The sequence below is a fragment of the Physeter macrocephalus genome, chromosome 9 (genome assembly GCF_002837175.3).
Source record: "Physeter macrocephalus isolate SW-GA chromosome 9, ASM283717v5, whole genome shotgun sequence".
Lineage (NCBI taxonomy): Eukaryota > Metazoa > Chordata > Mammalia > Artiodactyla > Physeteridae > Physeter > Physeter macrocephalus.
Genome location: NC_041222.1, coordinates 86,678,625 through 86,697,740, shown reverse-complemented (window position 1 = coordinate 86,697,740; position 19,116 = coordinate 86,678,625). Strand labels below are relative to the sequence as shown.

The following is a 19,116-nucleotide window of genomic DNA, read 5'->3' as shown; positions in this document are numbered from 1 at the left end:
GCCGCTCCCACCTGGCCTCGGTCTGAGTGTCGCTGCAGAGCTGGGCTTAGAGAACCATCTCACAGTGGCTCAAGCTCTGGCCCAGCTAAGGCCAGGTCGGCTTCTCACGGTGGGCGTGGCCTCGCGGCTGGGTGACCCTGAGGGGCTTCTCAGCTCACCGTCTTCTCTGCATCTCCAGATCACGCTGGTGGAATGTGTGTGTGCGCGCCTGTGTGTCTGTATGTTGACGTGTGCACGTGTACCGGGGTGTGTGGGCTTTGTCTGCTGACATATCTCTGTGTGCACACGTGTGTGCATGTATGTCTGTTCTTGCGTGGACATGTATGCACACAACCGTGTGTGTGTGTGTGTGTGTGTGTGTTTCTCTTTGGTCCAAAGCACTCTGCATGATGTGCCTCCTGGCCGTGCCTCCATTCACAGGCCCTGAGTCTTGAGTGTAAGGAGGACACATTCCAGGTTCTGGGGCGGGTCTCCTAACTGCTGGCTGTCTTCTGTTTGAAAGCGATGTATGTGCACAGTGGGGAGTTAGGAAAATGCTGACACATACAGAAAAGGGGTTCTGAGCTGGAGAGATTGCGAAGGCACGTAGTCGTGTTTCACTTTTCTGAAATAATCCATGCTCCTTGTGGGAAAATTAGAATAGTACAGATAAGCAAAGAAATCTCCCACTACGTGCACAGGAGCACATTTACCTTTATTTTGGCTAAAAATACAGATAAAACATACAGGCCCATCTTGGAGATGTTGTGAGTTCAGTTTCAGACCCCGCAATACAGTGACTGTTGCAATAAAGCGAGTTGCACAACTTTTTTCACCTCCCAGTGCATCTAGAAGTTACGTTTACGCTATACTATAGTCTATTAAGTATGCCTAATTTAAAAGGACTTTACTGCTGAAAAATGCTAATCATCAGTCAAGCCTTCAGCAAGCTGAAATAGTAACATCAAAGTTCACCAACCAGTCACCATAAAATTATAATAATAATGAAAAAGTTTAAAATGTTGTGAGAATTACCAAAATGTGACACAGAGACACTGAGCAAATGCCGTTGGAGAAATGGCGCCGATAGACTTGCCCGATGCGGGGTTGCCACACACCTTCAATTTGTAAAAAACACAAGTGTCTGCAAAGTGCAGTAAAGCAAGGCACAGTAAAACAAGGCAGGCCTGTACGTGTAACAGCGATTGATAATGCGTCCATATGCACGTCTGTGCAAAGCGTGTGTCTGCACGTGCACCGTGCACATACATACAGACAGAAATAGATCTATATAATTTTTTAACAAAAGTAGAACTTCTCTTTACCCTAACGGCCCTGCCCTCATTCCTGATACAACTGTTTTTCTATGTCAGTTACACCTGTGTTGTTTTTAAAGCTAAGAATGGATCCTCCCTACTTTGGGTGACATTTGCATATTCAGGTTTTGGACGGCCTTTCATGTTTTAACTACAGTGTTAGAAATCAGAGCCCTTTAAGCCACCGGGGTCAGAGGGGCAGAAGCGGCCTGGGCCTCGGAGCTCCTGCAGCAACCCCGTGAAGTTGGCAGCCGTGCAGGCATCTCCCACTCCCACTCCTTCCGACATGGCCCACAACATTGTCTGTAAAGCGCCTTTTGCCACACGAGGTCCCGGGGTTTAGGATCTGGATATTTTGGGGGTCACTCTTCAGCTGACCACAGGGCCCCAGCACCTGTGTGACGGGCTTGAGACACTTTGAGGAGGAAAGCTGATGACCTTGGGGTGGTGGAGACCTGGGAGAGCCCCTTTCCTCTCCCGGGCAGGTTCTCTTGGTTTCTGTACAGGTGTGAACTCTGGGCCACGCCGGGGAATCCGGAGTGAGTGTCCTTGGTGCATGCAGCCTCTGGGTGCTCGGAGAAGAGCCCCCGCAGGGGTGCACCCGGCCGCCCAGTAGCTGGAAGGACCCTGGGCGTGAGTATGGGCGGTGGGTTGGCCCCAGCGCAACTGGCCTGGGGTCAGAGTTGACCACACGGAGGAGGATGCCTGGAGGAAGGCTTGGCTGCCTGGAGCTGCACGGAAGGCAGTGGGGCAGCTGTCAGGACGTGGCCTGAGGACTTAGGGTGGATCCCATCACAACCCCCTCCAGCTGGGGACTCTCAGGCCCTCCGCCTCTAGGGTGGGCCGGCTTCCCTTGGAGAGAGGCCATTGCTCGGAGGGATTCTAGTTTTGTCACACAGTAGAGTCAACTCTACAACGGTGGGTTTCCTTAGACGGTGTGGGTTGAGGTGCGGGCAGGATGGGGCCAACAGTCCCGCAGTCCTGAGGTGGGCTGGGACCCAAGACTCCTGGTGGCCCCGAATTTCCGAGGAGCAGGCCCCTGTGGGACAGGTGGGTTTGGCCTGCTGCCCCGGGTCCCCACGGACGTCATGTGGTGGCCCTGCTGACCGGTTTTAACTGTCGCTTTCCCTCTCTCTTTAATCTCCTCTGCATTCAGAATGAGTTGGATAGTTTTAAAAAAGAATAAATGGAACGTAAGTACTTTAACATATGTAATGTTTTACTACTGTTAAATACACATTTAGAGAACATTTAATGGTGCTTGACGCTGTCCTCACCGTGGAGGTACATGTGGTTTCTGTCCTCGTTTGTGCCCCGGCAACTGGGGGTGGAAGGAGAACTTGGCTCCTGAGAGGTCCTGGCCCATGTGGTTCGGGGTGACGAATCATCCCCAGCTCAGGCCGCCCGGGTTCTTTGTCCCAGTGTCAGTCAGGAGAACCTTCCAGAGGCTCCTGTGACCCCTGTTCGTGGCCCCCGTCCTGGGGGGCTCGGTGCATGGCACCACTGAGCCGGGCAAGGGGGTGAGAACCGACTCCGGTGTCTGAAATTCAGAGACAAGTCTCGCGTTCTTACTCAATAATGCCTCGGGCGTATCAGCTTTTAAAATTAGACTCCGCCGTGGTGCCTGCTGGCCGGGGAATGACGAGATGGAACATGGTGTCACCAAGTGCATTCAGTTAAAGGGAGGAAGTACCTCTGCCCAGCTGACAGGCACCCAGGCAGATGCACCACCGACGTGGGGCTGTGTACGTGTGCGTGTGCGTATACGTACAAGTGCGTACATCTGAAGGTACATGGAGAGTATGTAGAGAGTTATCTATGGGTAGAGTACAAAACGCGTTGTTTTGTATACTATACAAAAATTTATATTATGCAAAATTATAGTGATGGAACAAAACACCAGGAATCCCAGAAATCCTGCCCAGAAAACAACTAAGCAGACCCCTGAGGGCCCGTCCACTGGGCCGGGAAGGCTGGGGTCTGCCGTGTAAAACACTTCTGAACAGCTTTCAGGATTCCCTCCAGAGCCTGTGTAACGTGTCTTTCTTCCAAATAGCATTTTATTTTTATCATAAAATCAGTATTTGTTTGTTGTGGTGAATTTGGAAACTTCAGGAAAGTATGAAGAGCAAAACCTAGTCACCCCCAAATGTAACCAGCTGCAGCCCCACTGGCACCGTGGCCGCTTTTAGGCCTTTTCTCACGTGCACGTGTCCACACACACGTACGTACATACACAATGTACTTATCTATTGTCTTGATTTAATATAATGTTACTGTTATTTTTTCGTGTTACTAAATCTTAAACGTGATTCCTGATCAGTGACAGCACGGGTGGTTGCCACCGCATTCAGGGGACCCCTTGTGGGACGTTTCCCAATTTCCAACAGAAACGGCCTCAGTGGGTTCTGATCATTGTCTCGGATTCATTCCTAGGATTGCGCGGTTCCAGGGTCTCACTTTCCCTTGGGAGGAAGGTTTCTGAGGATCCTGAACGTGGTGGGTCACTGATGCAGGGACCGCACAGAGGTGAATAGGTCCCAGGTTGGTCACACGGGGACCTGACTGGCGACGAATCCATCAAAAGTAATCGTATCTAAACTAGAAACCTCTCCCCCTTCTAAAAAGTCCAGCACGGGACAGAGAAATGTCTGCCCACCGCCGTTCCCACCTGGCCGTCCCCACCGGCTCCCGCACGCGGGCACGCCGCGACGCCAGTCGTTCTCGTGCTGCTTTGTAACCCTTTGGCTCTATCACTTGTTTTTCCTGCTCAGTGAACTCCGGCCACAGGCAGATGTATTCCTTGTGCTGCTGACCATCCTGCATGAAATCTCGTTTTACGTGATTTCCCAGGTTGGCGGGCATCTGAGATGGAATCTAGCTTTTAAAAGCTGATTCTCAGGCAGCATTGTGATCAGGCAGGGCTGCTCTGGCCTAGGTCAGCCTCACAGCCTGCCTGTCCAGGGCGGTGCTGTCCACGCGGAAGAGCAGGCGTTTGTCAGGGAGCTGGGTCCCTGGGCAAGGAGGCCAGGGGGCCCCCTCGTCCACATTGTTGGGGTGCCTGCCTGGCAGAGGCAGTTAGGGTAGCAGCAGGGCCTGGCCCAGCACCGCACCATCCCCCGACCCCGCCCCGCCCCGTTACTGGGAACAGAGGGCCTGTGCGTCCCCCGGAGCCCACAGTGGGTAGGGCCTGCACCCGCCTCCTGCCCGGCTCTGAGCCACCGGGGTGCTCAGGGCAGGCGGCGGCTGCTTCGGTCTAGGGCCTGGCCTGGCCTTTGCTCTGTCCCGGCTCGGCTCAGCTGGGGGTCTGCACATCCCCAGGAAGGAGCCTAGTTGTGCCAGCTGGGTGTTTTAATCTGACCTTGTCCTGTCTTCAGCCACTTTTGAGTGGAAGCCAGCGTGTGAGCACATCACAGTGGAGGCGGCCTGGCTTGTTTGTTCTGAAGCAGGGATGGGAGTCGGGCCCGTCTCAGCACAGCCCTTGGGGCCCAGGGTGAAGCCTGAAGCCCCAGGCTCATCCAGCTGCACTTTATGGACGGGGAAGGTGGCCCCATCAAGGAGGTCGCTTGCTGAGGCTGTTTCCAGTGTTGGGACCAGAGCCCAGTCTCGCTCCAGGCTTTCCACAGAGTGGTCTCCACAGCCCACCACCCCAGCCACTGTGGAATGAGTACGGGATCTGCGGGTGGCTCGTGTACAGGACCCTGCCGTGCTTTGGGAAAGGGGCTTCTGCCTGGGCCCTTCCCTTCCACCGGTCCACTCTCCTCCAAGCCCTTATTTTGTAAGACAGGCCCTCAGCCCTTCTCAGCACCCTGGCGCGCCTGGCCAGGCCCCACCGGGGTAAGCTGTGACTTCTCGATGCCCAGGGAGAGGGAGTGGCCCAGCAGAGGCAGAGCTTCAGGCCGAAGGTGGTGGCAGCAGGGCCAGGTGGGCAGATGAAGTTCCCAGGCCCAGACCCTCTGTGCCAAACAGACATCCGCCCCAGAGCTCGGCCACCAGGCACTCCAACGGGGGTGCACAGCCCGGCGAGAAAGGGAAAGGGGGTGCCCCCCAATGGCCTAGAGTGTGTCATGGGGACATGGCCACGCAGGTGTGCTTTGAAAAAGGCACCTGAGCAAGGTCAAGGAGCAGGGAGCCACGGGGCATGAGGCGCTAAGGTGTCTATATCTTTGCTCCCAAGGGTCACTGGGGACCACGGTGGGGAACCACCCCCAGGCCTCCTCCAGGGGAAGGACGGGGGCTTACGGGAAAGCTGCACTGTCACTTTGAGTCCAGCTGGGACGAGGCCCCTGATCTGGGAAGCCCCCACCTCCCGTGCCAGGATAGTTCCCATGGTTCCCATGACCCCTAGGGGGGGTCCCGGTGGTGAAGATGGTCTGTGTGCCCCCAGGTCCTGCGGACGTTCACTTTCTCTGGGAGAAGAACGGGCGAGAGCTGGAGGTGTGTGTCCCTGCACAAACCCACGCGCTGCCTGATGGCAGGGCCCACGTGCTCAGCTGGCTGCGAGACGCCCTCCAGGAAAGCGCCGAGTACCGCTGCTCCGCGCTCTCCACGGCGGGGAACAAGACCTCCAAGGTGCGGGTCACCGTGACCAGACTCGGTAAGTGCGCTCTCCCAGCCTCGACTCTTCACTATTTACCCTTGTCCCTCGAGCTGAGCAGACTCGCATGGGAACATTTCAGTCTGGGGATAGCTGTAGGGTTTCACGAACATGGATGAGCTAGCTTTTCACTGTCTGCCTCATTGGCGCACGCGTGTGTGTGCGCACACACCTGCCCACGCACACACCTGTACCCGTGTGCACGCATGAATGCATGCTGGCTGCCAGTCCCCCGTCCTCCCAATAGAAGACTCAATCTTTTTTTTTTTTTGTGGCTGCGTGGCTTGTGGAATCTTAGTTCCCCGACCAGGGATTGAACCCAGGCCCCGGGCAGGGAGAGCACGGAGTCCTAACCACTGGACCGCCAGGGAATTCCCTGTGTTAACGTTATTAGGTTGGCCGACCCGTAGTCTATTATGATTTCCCCTCCTGTACTTTTGTTTCCCACGTAGGTAACCACTGTGCCGATTCCTACTTGCTTGGTTCATACTTGTCATTAATGCCACATCAGACCCTGCAGTTCAGTCCCCAGTCAGTACAGACATACTGGCGTCCTGTTGTCAGCATCCCCAGAACCTCCGCACCAGGAGCCAAGTGCCTCCCTGGGACTGGCCCTCTCCCGCCGAGGCTGGAGATTCCATTCCTCTGATGTTGGATCTCGTGATGTGTTGCCCGGTGTTCCTTTCTTTCTTTGATTTCATTCTTCTGTGAAGTGTCTCTTCTGGCACACTCAGGGTGTCTGGGGGGAGTCAGCGTTTTGAGAGCCTATGTCTTTTCTCCATCTTCACGCTTAGAGAGTCCAGCAGGGTAGACAGTTCTGGCCTGAAAATCATTCCCTAGTGTGTGAGGCTGGCCCCGTCTTCTGGCTCCTGAGAGCCTGCCAGTGACCCTGCGTGACCACTGTCTTTCTGAGCGCTGTGCAAGTGCGTGCCTGGCTGGGCCCCGTCACACGTGGAAGCCCCCGCGCCTTCAACTCTTGGAAGCGTTCAACACTTATTCACTTTTCTCCACTTCATTTCCTGTTCTTTCTGGAACTATTTTCCAAGATGTTGGGCTACTTGGGGTGGTCCTCTGTCCATCTTCTCTTTCCTGTCACCTCTGCTTCTGTTAGCTTTTCTCAGCTTTATCTTGCACACCTGTTAGTTTTCGTCCCACCCTCACTTTATTACTTGGAGGTTTTCATTTTGTTCTGTCGTGAGTGCATTCTCTTCTTGTCTTGTGGATGTGGTGTCTTCTCCCCTCTCTGAGGGTTATTGAGAGGATTTTCCAGTTTTCTTTTCCCTCCCAGTTGCCCTTTTTTGGTGGTTTTGTCTTAGTTTCCCTCAGAAGTCTTGAGACCCTTGATTGTTGGTTTCATTTAAGAGAGGGGCACAAGATCCCTCCTACGAGTCCCTTTCTACCCAAGGTGTGCTCTTTGGACAGGCAGCATTCCTACTACTTGGGAGTTCGTTAGAAATGCACAGCGACTCAGAAGCCCCTCGTGTTAACTTCTCCAGGAGATTCCTACGTGCGCTTGTGAGGAGGCTGGTCTGGCCCGCACCCATCCACTGTCGTGCGGAGGGCCTCCGGCTACGGCCCGCACTTGGAGCAGCAGGCCGCCCAGGGCTCAGGCTGGGCCCTCAGTGAGGACTTAGGTTGGCAAGAGGCTGGGGCCTCATCACTCAGTACATGAAGCCCACCATCCTGTCTGCCTTCAGTGCGGGTGCTGCCCAGGTCACCCGTCCTGTGCTCTCCAAGACCACGGTCTCTTCTGGAGCAGAGGCAGGGCGGCTCCCCAGCTGTGCAGAGAGGTTAGGGCCCTGGGGGCCACATGCTACAGCTTCTGCTTCCGCACAGCCTTTGAAGCAGCCTGCGCGCCAACTCCCTGTTGCCCAAGCTCCCGCGCGTCTCCCCGCTGCTGGCCTAGGACCCTGTGTGCTTGGGTCCGCTGATTCTGCCGGGCCGTTTCCACCGTCCCTCTGCTTCTCCACTTTCAGGTTTTCCCCCCGTTTCCTCTCCTATTTGCTGTCCTTTTTCAAGAGTTTATATGTAAATGTACATATTTGAAAAGGTCCTTTGTCCTTTAAGTGGGGGTTACAGAAAAAAGGAAGTTACAAATATTCACTCCCACCTAGAACCTCCGTTCCTGTCGTTTCTATAGAATGCCCTTGCCTGTTGCTGTCAAGATAAAATGAATAATCTTGTCGTAAGTGTGCCTTACAAATTGTGACCTCTTATCGGAAGTCAAGTGAACGGTACTATCAGCAAATGGCTAAGTAGGAGTAGCCAGAGAAGCAACTAGGCAGTGGGGCCGTCACTGCTTGACCTCGTCTAACTCAGCTGCCTTATAAGGAAGGTACAGCTCACAGATGATGAAGGTTAAGTGACTCACCCAAGGTCACACAGCTCACCAGCCAGTAAGGAGCCGGGCCTGACTTTGATGGCAAGAAAATGTATACCTGAGTCACTCTACGGACAGTAGACCCAAAATCCAGGCGAGGACATGAGCACAGTTAAGACAGCCCAGTATTTTCTATCTCCCCACAGACCCCACCACGTTTACTGAAGGTATGGGGGTCGGGGGCGGTGAGGATGTTGTTAGAAGATGAAATGTTTCTTTGGGGATTCGGATTCCCACGTGTTGAGTCAGGAGCCCCTGCAGGGCCCCTGGAGTGAAGGGCCACTAAGGGCCCTCCTCCGGAACTCTGGGTGCCTCCCATTGTCCTGGGAGGGGTCACTCCGGCCAAGGGCTGGCTGTGTGGGTACCATCACCACTGGGCCTGCTCAGCTCTGCTCAGGGTATGAGTCCGACTTACTGTCTGAAGGACTCAGGTCTTTGGAACCCATTTCTTTCTTGCTTTTAAAAAAAATTTATTTTGGCCGCGCCGGGTCTTAGTTGCAGCACACGGGATCTTTAGTTTGCGGCATGCATGCGGGATCTAGTTCCCTGAATAGGGGTCGAACCCGGGCCCCCTGCGATGGGAGCGCGGAGTCTTCCCACTGGGCCACCAGGGAAGTCCCTGGAACCCATTTCTGAAATTAGTCACACGAGCTGTAGTTGAAAGCAACGACGGGGTGCATGTTTATGTTTACAAAGAAAAGCTACGGCTCGCAGACTCATGCCACCCTGACAACCCCTACAGGTAACTCACTCATTTTCGAAATTCAGGCTCAAACACAAAAGGAGGGCAGTGCGGGGCGAGTAGCACGTGATGTAAGGGGACGCCAGACCTCGTTACCGAGCAGGTTTCTGAGCCTCAGCTCCCCGCCTCACTCGAGGGAGGCAGCAGCAGCCCCTGCCCGCCCCGAGCCCCAGAATATCTATCTGCATTGCCCGTGAGGTGTGGGGAGTTAGCCCCTCTCCCGGCTGCATAGAAAGGGCCAGTGAGAGGTGGGGCTGGGGCCACTGTGACCTTGGGGAGCAGCTGCCATGGGAGTCGGTGGCCCAGGGAAGGGCAGGCAGGGGACACTGACTGACTGTGGGAGCCCCTGCAGCCAGGAAGGCGAGGCCCGAGGGGTAAACGCCTCACGCCTGCCCACTTGGCTGCCTCGGCCCGGCTCGGCCCAGCAGAGGGGCGTCACCTAGCTCACAGCACAGCCTCGGTGAGTGGAGGGCCCCCGGGGGACCGTGAAGGCCGGCAAGCTGAGACCTGGAGCCCCGCCTCTGTCTTGCAGAGGCGACCCAGCAGGAGAGGTGGACCAGAGAGCTCGCCACCTGGAGGGCCGTGGTCGGGGAGCACGACCGCATGATGCAGAGCTGGAGGAAGGAGTGGGTACGTGGCCGGGCCCGAGGGAGGGCAGGGGTCTGGGGGGCCCGTGCTGCCAGTGGGCCCCACGTGCTTCCTGCTGGCCCACTGAGCGGTTCTGCTTTCTGAAACCTGCACCCCTGCCACCCACAGCCGTCCAGCCCGGAGCCGATCCCCGGAAGGGAGTCAGGGCAGGGTGGGGCCCTTACAGGAAACAGAAATCAGGCAGGGCCAGTTGGTTCTGGCGAGAAGTCCCCACGGCCACTGCGACCCCCAGACACAGCTTAGCACACCAGGCTTCCCTCCCGCGGCGGGACCCTAGACCCCACGGGGAGCACACGGGAAGGGGACTCGAGGCCCTCCTGTTCTGCCAGAACTCGAAGTCCACGTTGCTCTTTCAGGAACGCTGTAACCAGGACACCTAGCCACCGGGAGGCAGTGCTGGCTCCAACCCCAAGCCGACCTTGCCGCCACCTGCCGTGCAGCCCCGGAGGCCTCGGGGCAGCGAGCTGCCTCCCTGCTGCTGGACGAGGCCATCATCAGGGCTGCTCAGTGGAGAACACGGAGCCCTGAGTGAACCTGCGGCAGTAGCCAAAACCTCTTTTAATTAGGTGCTTAGATGGGACAGAATGGCCTGTCGTCTGGCAGAAACAGGAAACCAAGAAGGCGTAACAGGCTACACAGACAGAAACTCTGGTCAAGACAGCAGCGTGCATGACGGTTCCTCCCCCAGAAGCACTGTTGTTACGCCCCACAGGTCACTCCTCACCATCATCTGACTGATTTCATGTCATGCAAAGGGGCCGCCCCCTGCCCCTTAAACAGCCCAGTGTTAGCTCAGCCCCCTCTTAACTGCTGCTTTTACTGCTGTGGGGCCACCTTCATACTTAGCCACTCGACTCTAAGGGACAGGGAAGGGCAAGGCTTCAAATGACAAGAATTTGCCTTAAACCTTGAATGCTGAGGTCCAAACTCAGGAGCTAACACACACGGATCGAAGAGACTCTGTGTTATTCCTCACTAACGTCAGAGCTTCGGCCTGTTTTCTAAAGCTCCCAGTGTGCACCTGTGCGCCGGCGGCCACGGCCTGGGCACCGAGCTCGTGTGAGGCGGAAAAGCCAGCAGGTCAGCTGTGTGCATCTCCCGGGTCACGGTCCCTCTTCTCACAGCAGTGCGGGTCTGATGAGGCTACTCTGCACACATGCTTCTGGGTCCCTAGTTTTATTCACGCCGCACCTGGAGACTCTGCTTTGCGCGTGTGTATAAATGTGAAGGCCGAGGCTGCTCAGCCTGTAACCTTACAGATGATAGATACTTTTTGTTTGTGGAATGACGTTTTTTAATGGAATGCCGGTCTATCATAAAACCAAAGCCTCTGTTAAGTTGTACTTCTCTTGTGACCCTGGCAAATATGGATGTCTCCTCAGCCTCACGACCACAGCTGTTGTTTCCAGACCCCCTTGTTCTGAAGCTGGGTACCTTCGTACAAGAGCAGCACACATTTCCAGCCAGTCACCTAGAGGATCCATTCTGAACAAGGCTTCTGAGGACGGCTGGCTCTGGGGTTAAAGCTGTCCCGTTTGCCCGCCCAGCTGCTGGCCCACCTTGCCAACAGACGCCGAGCCGGCTCACGGGCGGCCACGCACTCTGACAGGGTTTTTGGTGAAACACCCGTCGGCCCTCGCTGTGGCTCTCGTGCGGGTAGGCTCCAGCCTACCCTCCTCCACAGCTGCGGAGTGGACGGCTCCAAGACTGGGGCCCTTTCCTTGCTGCTGTGGTTCTTCCTCAAGTTTGGATACGGTCAGAGCACTTTCACAGAGCCCAACAAAACAGACGCTTCCAGTTACCGCAACATCAGCACGCAGGGTCCTGGTGGGAAATGTGGTTAGGAGGAGGAGGAGGAGTTTTCTCTGAACTGCTGGAAGAAAGAAAATAAAGAGTTCTTTCTACACTTGCTCAGTGAAGCGCGTTTGTACTTGGGAAGCCTGCCTGCTTTCTGTGGCACCATCAGTACAGAGTAGGTCACTGTGTCACCTGCAGCAGTGGCCTCTGTCAGGAAAGTGACACCATGACCAGGGCAACTCGGCACTAAGTCACACAAGTGAACCCTCCCAGGAGCTGAATGAATGTGATGTTAAAAACCCAGCGTACTTTGTTCGGCCAATCTGAACAAACAGCACAGACCCAGAGGCCCTGGCGGCTCTGGGCAAACAATGTGCATCTCTAGCAGAGATTTCTTAATGATTTTTTGATCTGTCAGTTTTATAATTCTAGACTGCTGAATGCAGCTGACAAGCTATGTAACTTTCTCCCTGTAAGTTCATTTGGAACCTTTACTCTCAATCTCTTCAAACCTACTATAGTTGACATGGCGTGGGGTCCTGCCTGCTATTCCTCCTGGTGGCCCTGAGGGAGAAACCTGGGACAGGATGGAGGGCTTGGTGGACCAGATCGCACGTCCCTCATTTAAACAGCTCAGAAAGTGTATGGAAAAGCGGGGCACACACCGGGAACGACAGATGAGAAGACAGACTGGCGCTTCCCACAGACGACCTCCACCTTGCCGCCGGCCCTGGCCACGCAGCGGGCCATTTCCGACTCCTTATTCCACTTTTATCTGTTCGTCACAGGCCACTCACTCTCAGAGGTACATTCGGCATGACTGAATTCAACTAACGGTATTTTCAAGCCCGCACCACACCCTGCTTGCTTGACAAGTGCAAAGCAGTGAAACTCGTTTCTGCCGTGTCCCGTGACCAGCACGCCAGCAGGCTGCACCGAGGCGGGTCCAGCAACAGTCTCTAAGGGTTAGTCACTACTTCGAGACCCAAGAGGCCTGAGCGCGGCAAACCTCTCCCTGCTCAGTCCCCTTCGGTTCAAAGAAGAGTGCCCAAAAGACACGTATCAGGACGCAGGACCACTGATTAGACCAAGATGACTGGAGTCTCCAGTGAAATTAAATAATCACTCTTTATTCAAAATAAATAAGCCCTCTTACTTACAGGAAAATATGAAAGTAAACGTCTATCCTTCTGGCCTCTAAGATAGAAACCACATTCAAAATATGTTCACTTACAAAAGAAAGAAAATATTTGTAGATTATGAAAACTGAAATCTAGGAACTTCAGTATACATGTGTTTCTTCGCGAAATAAAGAATAAAAGGAATAATTCATGTCAAAAGGTCACAGGTTAGAGAACCGATTTTCCTCCTGAGGCTCATTTTAGCAAACCCTCCAAGTACTCCCAAATCTTCTGGCTGAAAAGCCACAACCTGAGAAAGGCACCCCTCCCCACCCCACCGCTCCTGCGCTAATACTGGCTCCCACAGCACCCGTCCAGCGGCTTCTGCAGGGCTGTGCTGGGTCACTGGGACTGGGAACATCAGGCTGGAACCCCGCTGCCTCCCAGCCACATCACCTCGGCCCCCCACTGCTTTCCACAAACTAACTTGGCTCAGCTACTCTGCAATGGAGAGACGTCCCCTTAGCAGCAGAGTACTCCAAGTACCACCTTTTCCGGCATTTTCCAGACTCATATTGCACTCAGAGGGCCAAGGCTGCATCCTGAGGCTTTGTGAAAAGGTTTCCGCCAGTGTACCAAGTGCCCGTCCGTGGGACTCACGGCTTTTGGATGCCTACAAACACTGCTGGTTAATTTCCCTTCTCTTGTGACCCTGGCAAATATGGATGTCTCCTCAGCCTCACGACCACAGCTGTTGTTTCCAGACCCCCTTGTTCTGAAGCTGGGTACCTTCGTACGAGAGCAGCACACATTTCCAGCCAGTCACCTAGAGGATCCGTTCTGAACAAGGCTTCTGAGGACGGCTGGCTCTGGGGTTAAAGCTGTCCCGTTTGCCCGCCCAGCTGCTGGCCCACCTTGCCAACAGACGCCGAGCCGGCTCACGGGCGGCCACGCACTCTGACAGGGTTTTTGGTGAAACACCCGTCGGCCCTCGCTGTGGCTCTCGTGCGGGTAGGCTCCAGCCTACCCTCCTCCACAGCTGCGGAGTGGACGGCTCCAAGACTGGGGCCCTTTCCTTGCTGCTGTGGTTCTTCCTCAAGTTTGGATACGGTCAGAGCACTTTCACAGAGCCCAACAAAACAGACGCTTCCAGTTACCGCAACATCAGCACGCAGGGTCCTGGTGGGAAATGTGGTTAGGAGGAGGAGGAGTTTTCTCTGAACTGCTGGAAGAAAGAAAATAAAGAGTTCTTTCTACACTTGCTCAGTGAAGCGCGTTTGTACTTGGGAAGCCTGCCTGCTTTCTGTGGCACCATCAGTACAGAGTAGGTCACTGTGTCACCTGCAGCAGTGGCCTCTGTCAGGAAAGTGACACCATGACCAGGGCAACTCGGCACTAAGTCACACAAGTGAACCCTCCCAGGAGCTGAATGAATGTGATGTTAAAAACCCAGCGTACTTTGTTCGGCCAATCTGAACAAACAGCACAGACCCAGAGGCCCTGGCGGCTCTGGGCAAACAATGTGCATCTCTAGCAGAGATTTCTTAATGATTTTTTGATCTGTCAGTTTTATAATTCTAGACTGCTGAATGCAGCTGACAAGCTATGTAACTTTCTCCCTGTAAGTTCATTTGGAACCTTTACTCTCAATCTCTTCAAACCTACTATAGTTGACATGGCGTGGGGTCCTGCCTGCTATTCCTCCTGGTGGCCCTGAGGGAGAAACCTGGGACAGGATGGAGGGCTTGGTGGACCAGATCGCACGTCCCTCATTTAAACAGCTCAGAAAGTGTATGGAAAAGCGGGGCACACACCGGGAACGACAGATGAGAAGACAGACTGGCGCTTCCCACAGACGACCTCCACCTTGCCGCCGGCCCTGGCCACGCAGCGGGCCATTTCCGACTCCTTATTCCACTTTTATCTGTTCGTCACAGGCCACTCACTCTCAGAGGTACATTCGGCATGACTGAATTCAACTAACGGTATTTTCAAGCCCACACCACACCCTGCTTGCTTGACAAGTGCAAAGCAGTGAAACTCGTTTCTGCCGTGTCCCGTGACCAGCACGCCAGCAGGCTGCACCGAGGCGGGTCCAGCAACAGTCTCTAAGGGTTAGTCACTACTTCGAGACCCAAGAGGCCTGAGCGCGGCAAACCTCTCCCTGCTCAGTCCCCTTCGGTTCAAAGAAGAGTGCCCAAAAGACACGTATCAGGACGCAGGACCACTGATTAGACCAAGATGACTGGAGTCTCCAGTGAAATTAAATAATCACTCTTTATTCAAAATAAATAAGCCCTCTTACTTACAGGAAAATATGAAAGTAAACGTCTATCCTTCTGGCCTCTAAGATAGAAACCACATTCAAAATATGTTCACTTACAAAAGAAAGAAAATATTTGTAGATTATGAAAACTGAAATCTAGGAACTTCAGTATACATGTGTTTCTTTGCGAAATAAAGAATAAAAGGAATAATTCATGTCAAAAGGTCACAGGTTAGAGAACCGATTTTCCTCCTGAGGCTCATTTTAGCAAACCCTCCAAGTACTCCCAAATCTTCTGGCTGAAAAGCCACAACCTGAGAAAGGCACCCCTCCCCACCCCACCGCTCCTGCGCTAATACTGGCTCCCACAGCACCCGTCCAGCGGCTTCTGCAGGGCTGTGCTGGGTCACTGGGACTGGGAACATCAGGCTGGAACCCCGCTGCCTCCCAGCCACATCACCTCGGCCCCCCACTGCTTTCCACAAACTAACTTGGCTCAGCTACTCTGCAATGGAGAGACGTCCCCTTAGCAGCAGAGTACTCCAAGTACCACCTTTTCCGGCATTTTCCAGACTCATATTGCACTCAGAGGGCCAAGGCTGCATCCTGAGGCTTTGTGAAAAGGTTTCCGCCAGTGTACCAAGTGCCCGTCCGTGGGACTCACGGCTTTTGGATGCCTACAAACACTGCTGGTTAATTTCCCAATTAAACAGTCATACAAAACACACACTAGGTCAACGAAGAACTGAGAAGAAGAAAAAGACCCCGAAGTCTTTCAGCCCCTGCCCCCTTACCCCAAATACACAAACACACAGGAAAGAAATCTTCTTATAAATTCAAGTTCATCATCTGAGAGGTCGAAGCCTCCAGCGATTCCTCCAGTTCCAGGGCACATTGAGTGTATGCTTCCAGATGGTTTCTCCAGATTTCAACTGGAAACAAGAAAGCGCACAGCTGACGGACGGCAGGGACAGTCAGGGAAGTCTCTTGGAAAGCAAGCAGCCTGCGGCCTGCCCAGCGAACCAGCTCCCTAGATGGGGCCCAGCAAGGACTCAAGCCCAAGTCCCCAACTGCAACCCCCTCGTGAGCAGCACCAAACACCTTGGCGCACGCCGGCCTTGACAACCGCCCACCAGGGATACAGCTGTCCTCAAGGATGCCCTCTGTTTGGGTGCCATCTGACCCGAGGTCTGTCTGAGACATCCACTGACTAGCCCTCCCAAGTCTGAGACCACCTCTTAAACAAGGGCCGGATCTTAATGGGGCCTTTTGCAGCCGGTCCTGCCACAGTGGCCATGCTGCTCTCCTGGGCGCCCTTTTTAATCAGTGTCGATGAAGACTTGGAGGAGGCTCAACCCCAAATCCATTCCCCCCAGCACTCACTGTAGTGTGGCTCCTCTTTTCTGGCAGGGGCCAGGGGTCTGTCCTCTGCAGAGCAGCGGGGGCCCTGCGTGGGCGGGCTAGCGGGTGCGAGGGGCCCAGGCTCTCCCGGCAGCTCCCAGTGCGCATTCTCCAGCATGGTCCTGTACGCCTGCCGGGCCGCCATCGTCAGCTCGACCATCTTGTGGAACTGGTCCTTGGGCAGAAACGAGAGCACAGGTGACATCCCCTGCAAACTGGCGATGGCGCCCTCCACAGGGAAGCAGGGCGATGCCCACCTGCGGTGCTGCCCGAGGGGAAGAGCAGGTGCTGACCGCGGGCCTGCTTAAGGCTCCTCTGTGGCAGCAGTGAGCCCAGAGCTAAATTCGGAATCACACTTCCATGCTTTTAAGGAAACAAGGCCACCAACGCTGCTGCCTTCAACACTGGGGCCCCTGAGGCTCAGGGCTGCTGTGCTGTGGAAGTGCAGACAACCACCATCCCTCCCGACTCCCTCCCACGAGCGAGACAGGCCGGCGCCCCCTTGCCATCTCACCTGGGCCCCGTCGTAGCTAAAGATCCCCACCACGCTGACAGGAACAGCCTTGTTCAGACTGCGCCCCAGAGCTTTGCGGTTGAGAGCAAACACAAAGGGGATGTTCTGCTCACAGGCGTAGTCAATGATGGTGCGCAGGGTGTCGTCCAGCCCACCTGGTCAGAGGACAATGAAAATGACAAGGAAGTGCGTCACACGAGCATGCTGGGTGACACTGGCCGCCAAGGGCTTTTCCCGACAGACAGTGACACTCCTGGCTATTTCCTTACTCAAGCCTGTGTACCAGGCCAGGTTTCACCAGGAGAGAGCCAGTCACTGCGGTGCAAGTACACTATTACTCTCAGCCACATGGAAGAAATCAACTCTCCAAGGGAGACACTTCTAAAAGCAATAAAACATGATAAAACATGTCCACGTCAAGTCAACAGCTGGTGCTGGTGCTGTGCGTAATGGAAAAATGAAGTCTTGGTAAGTAGTTGCTGAATACCGCGTGCCACTCTCAGTCTAACGGCCTCGTGTGAACTGGCTCCTATATCCTCACAAAACCCTGAGGGGGAGGCTGCACCCCACTTAGAGATGGAAATCCAGAGCCCAGAGAGGTCACTGAGTACCTCCAACCCTGCCTCCCAGCGAAGCACCAGCCAGGCAGGAGTGGGGCGGGGGTGGCGCCAAGAGCAGAGAGGGTGAAGGGAGCCCTGCATGTGGGTGACGTGCCTGTGGAGCTAGAAACCCAGGAGCACTGACGAGTTACCACCAACAGGAGGATCACAGCTGGGTGTCTGTGCATGAGTAATGCAGAAACCACCAGTCTGCACACACGCATCAGCCAGCTAGAACGTAAAACGGAAGAAATGACTCTGCATATGACAGCAACCAAACACTACAACAGGTGGAGATAAATGTGGCAAGAAACGTGAGAGATTTATAGAGCAACTTCAACATGCTAGTGAAACACAATAGAAAGTCTAAACAAAAGGCACCTATGCTCTTGGATGGAATGATCCAATATGATCACATGTCAATTCTATGTTAACATAAAACTTTTTATACTGTAACTTACTCTAAGTGGGATTTTTTTGAGAAATAAAAAAAATTGGGTTGGCCAAAAGGTTCGTTCTTTTTTTCCATAAGATGTCTCTAGTAGCACTTAGCTGTCTTTAACTTCATTCGAAACAATTTTGTTAGATTGTATTGTGACAGCTGTCGTATCAGCATGCATTTAAAAAAACTTATCAAAATTGGTGAATTTTTGTGTAGCCATTTTAATATTGAAGATGGAAGGAAAAAAAAGCAACATTTTCGGCATATTATGCTTTATTATTTCAAGAAAGGTAAAAACGCAACGGAAACACAAAAGAAAGATTTGTGCAGTGTACGGAGAAGGTGCTGTGACTGATCGAATGGGTCAAAGTGATTTGCAAAGTTTCGTGCTGGAGATTTCTCGCTGGCTGATGCTCCACGGTCGGGCAGACCAGCTGAAGTTGATAGCGACCAAATCAAGACATTAATTGAGAACAGTCAACGTTATACCACTCAGGAGACAGCCGACATACTCAAAATATCCAAATCAAGCACTGAAAATCATTTGCACCAGCTTGGTTATGTTAATTGCTTTGATGTTTGGGTTCCACATAAGTTCAGCAAAAAAACCTTCTTGACTGTATTTCCTTATGCGATTCTCTACTGAAACGTAACGAAAACGTTCCGTTTTGAAAACAAATTGTGATGGGTGATGAAAAGTGGATACTGTACAATAATGTGAAACAGAAGAGATCGTGGGGCAAGCAAAACAAACCACCACCAACCACACCAATGGCTGGTCTTCATCCAAAGAAGGTGATGGTGTACATATGGTGGGATTGGAAGGGAATTCTCTATCATGAGCTCCTTCTGGAAAACCAAACGATTAAATTCCAACAAGTACTGCTCCCAGTTAGACAAAATGAAAGCAGCACTTGAAAAACGTCCAGAATTAGTCAAAAGAAAATGCATAATCTTCCATTAGGATAACGCAAGACTGCATGTTTCTTTGATAATCAGGCAAAAACTGTTACAGCTTGGCTGGGCTGGGCAGTTTTGATTCATCCGTTGTATTCACCAGACATTGCACCTTCGGATTTCCATTTATTTCAGTCTTTTACAAAAATCTCTTGATTGAAAAAATTTCCATTTCCTAGAAGACTGTAAAAGGCACCCGGGGCAGTTCTTTGCTCAAAAAGATAAAAAGTTTTGGGAAGATGGAATTACGAAGTTGCCTGAAAAATGGCAGAAGGTAGTGGAACAAAAGGGTGAATACGTTGTTCAATAAAGTTCTTGGTGAAAATGAAAAATGTGTCTTTTATTTTTACTTAAAAA

At 53.3% G+C, this 19,116-nt stretch overlaps 1 protein-coding gene across 5 annotated transcripts in view; it reads right to left on the bottom strand.

Annotated features, from left to right (window-relative positions):
- SECISBP2 (SECIS binding protein 2) overlaps positions 1–19,116 on the bottom strand; it is a 67,215-nt gene that overhangs the window by 9,210 nt on the left and 38,889 nt on the right. For 3 of the 5 annotated variants that reach the window (XM_007104698.4, XM_028494166.1, XM_028494167.1), the window contains exons 15-17: positions 16,762–16,916; positions 16,230–16,422; positions 14,839–15,778 (exon numbers count right to left, since the gene is read on the bottom strand). In XM_007104698.4, the coding sequence (XP_007104760.2) occupies positions 15,675–15,778; positions 16,230–16,422; positions 16,762–16,916 (452 nt within the window). In that variant the 3' untranslated portion in view covers positions 14,839–15,674. Of the gene's footprint in view, positions 1–13,298; positions 13,806–14,838; positions 15,779–16,229; positions 16,423–16,761; positions 16,917–19,116 lie in introns of those variants that run through there. The other 2 variants (XM_055087299.1, XM_055087300.1) reach the window with 2 other exon arrangements.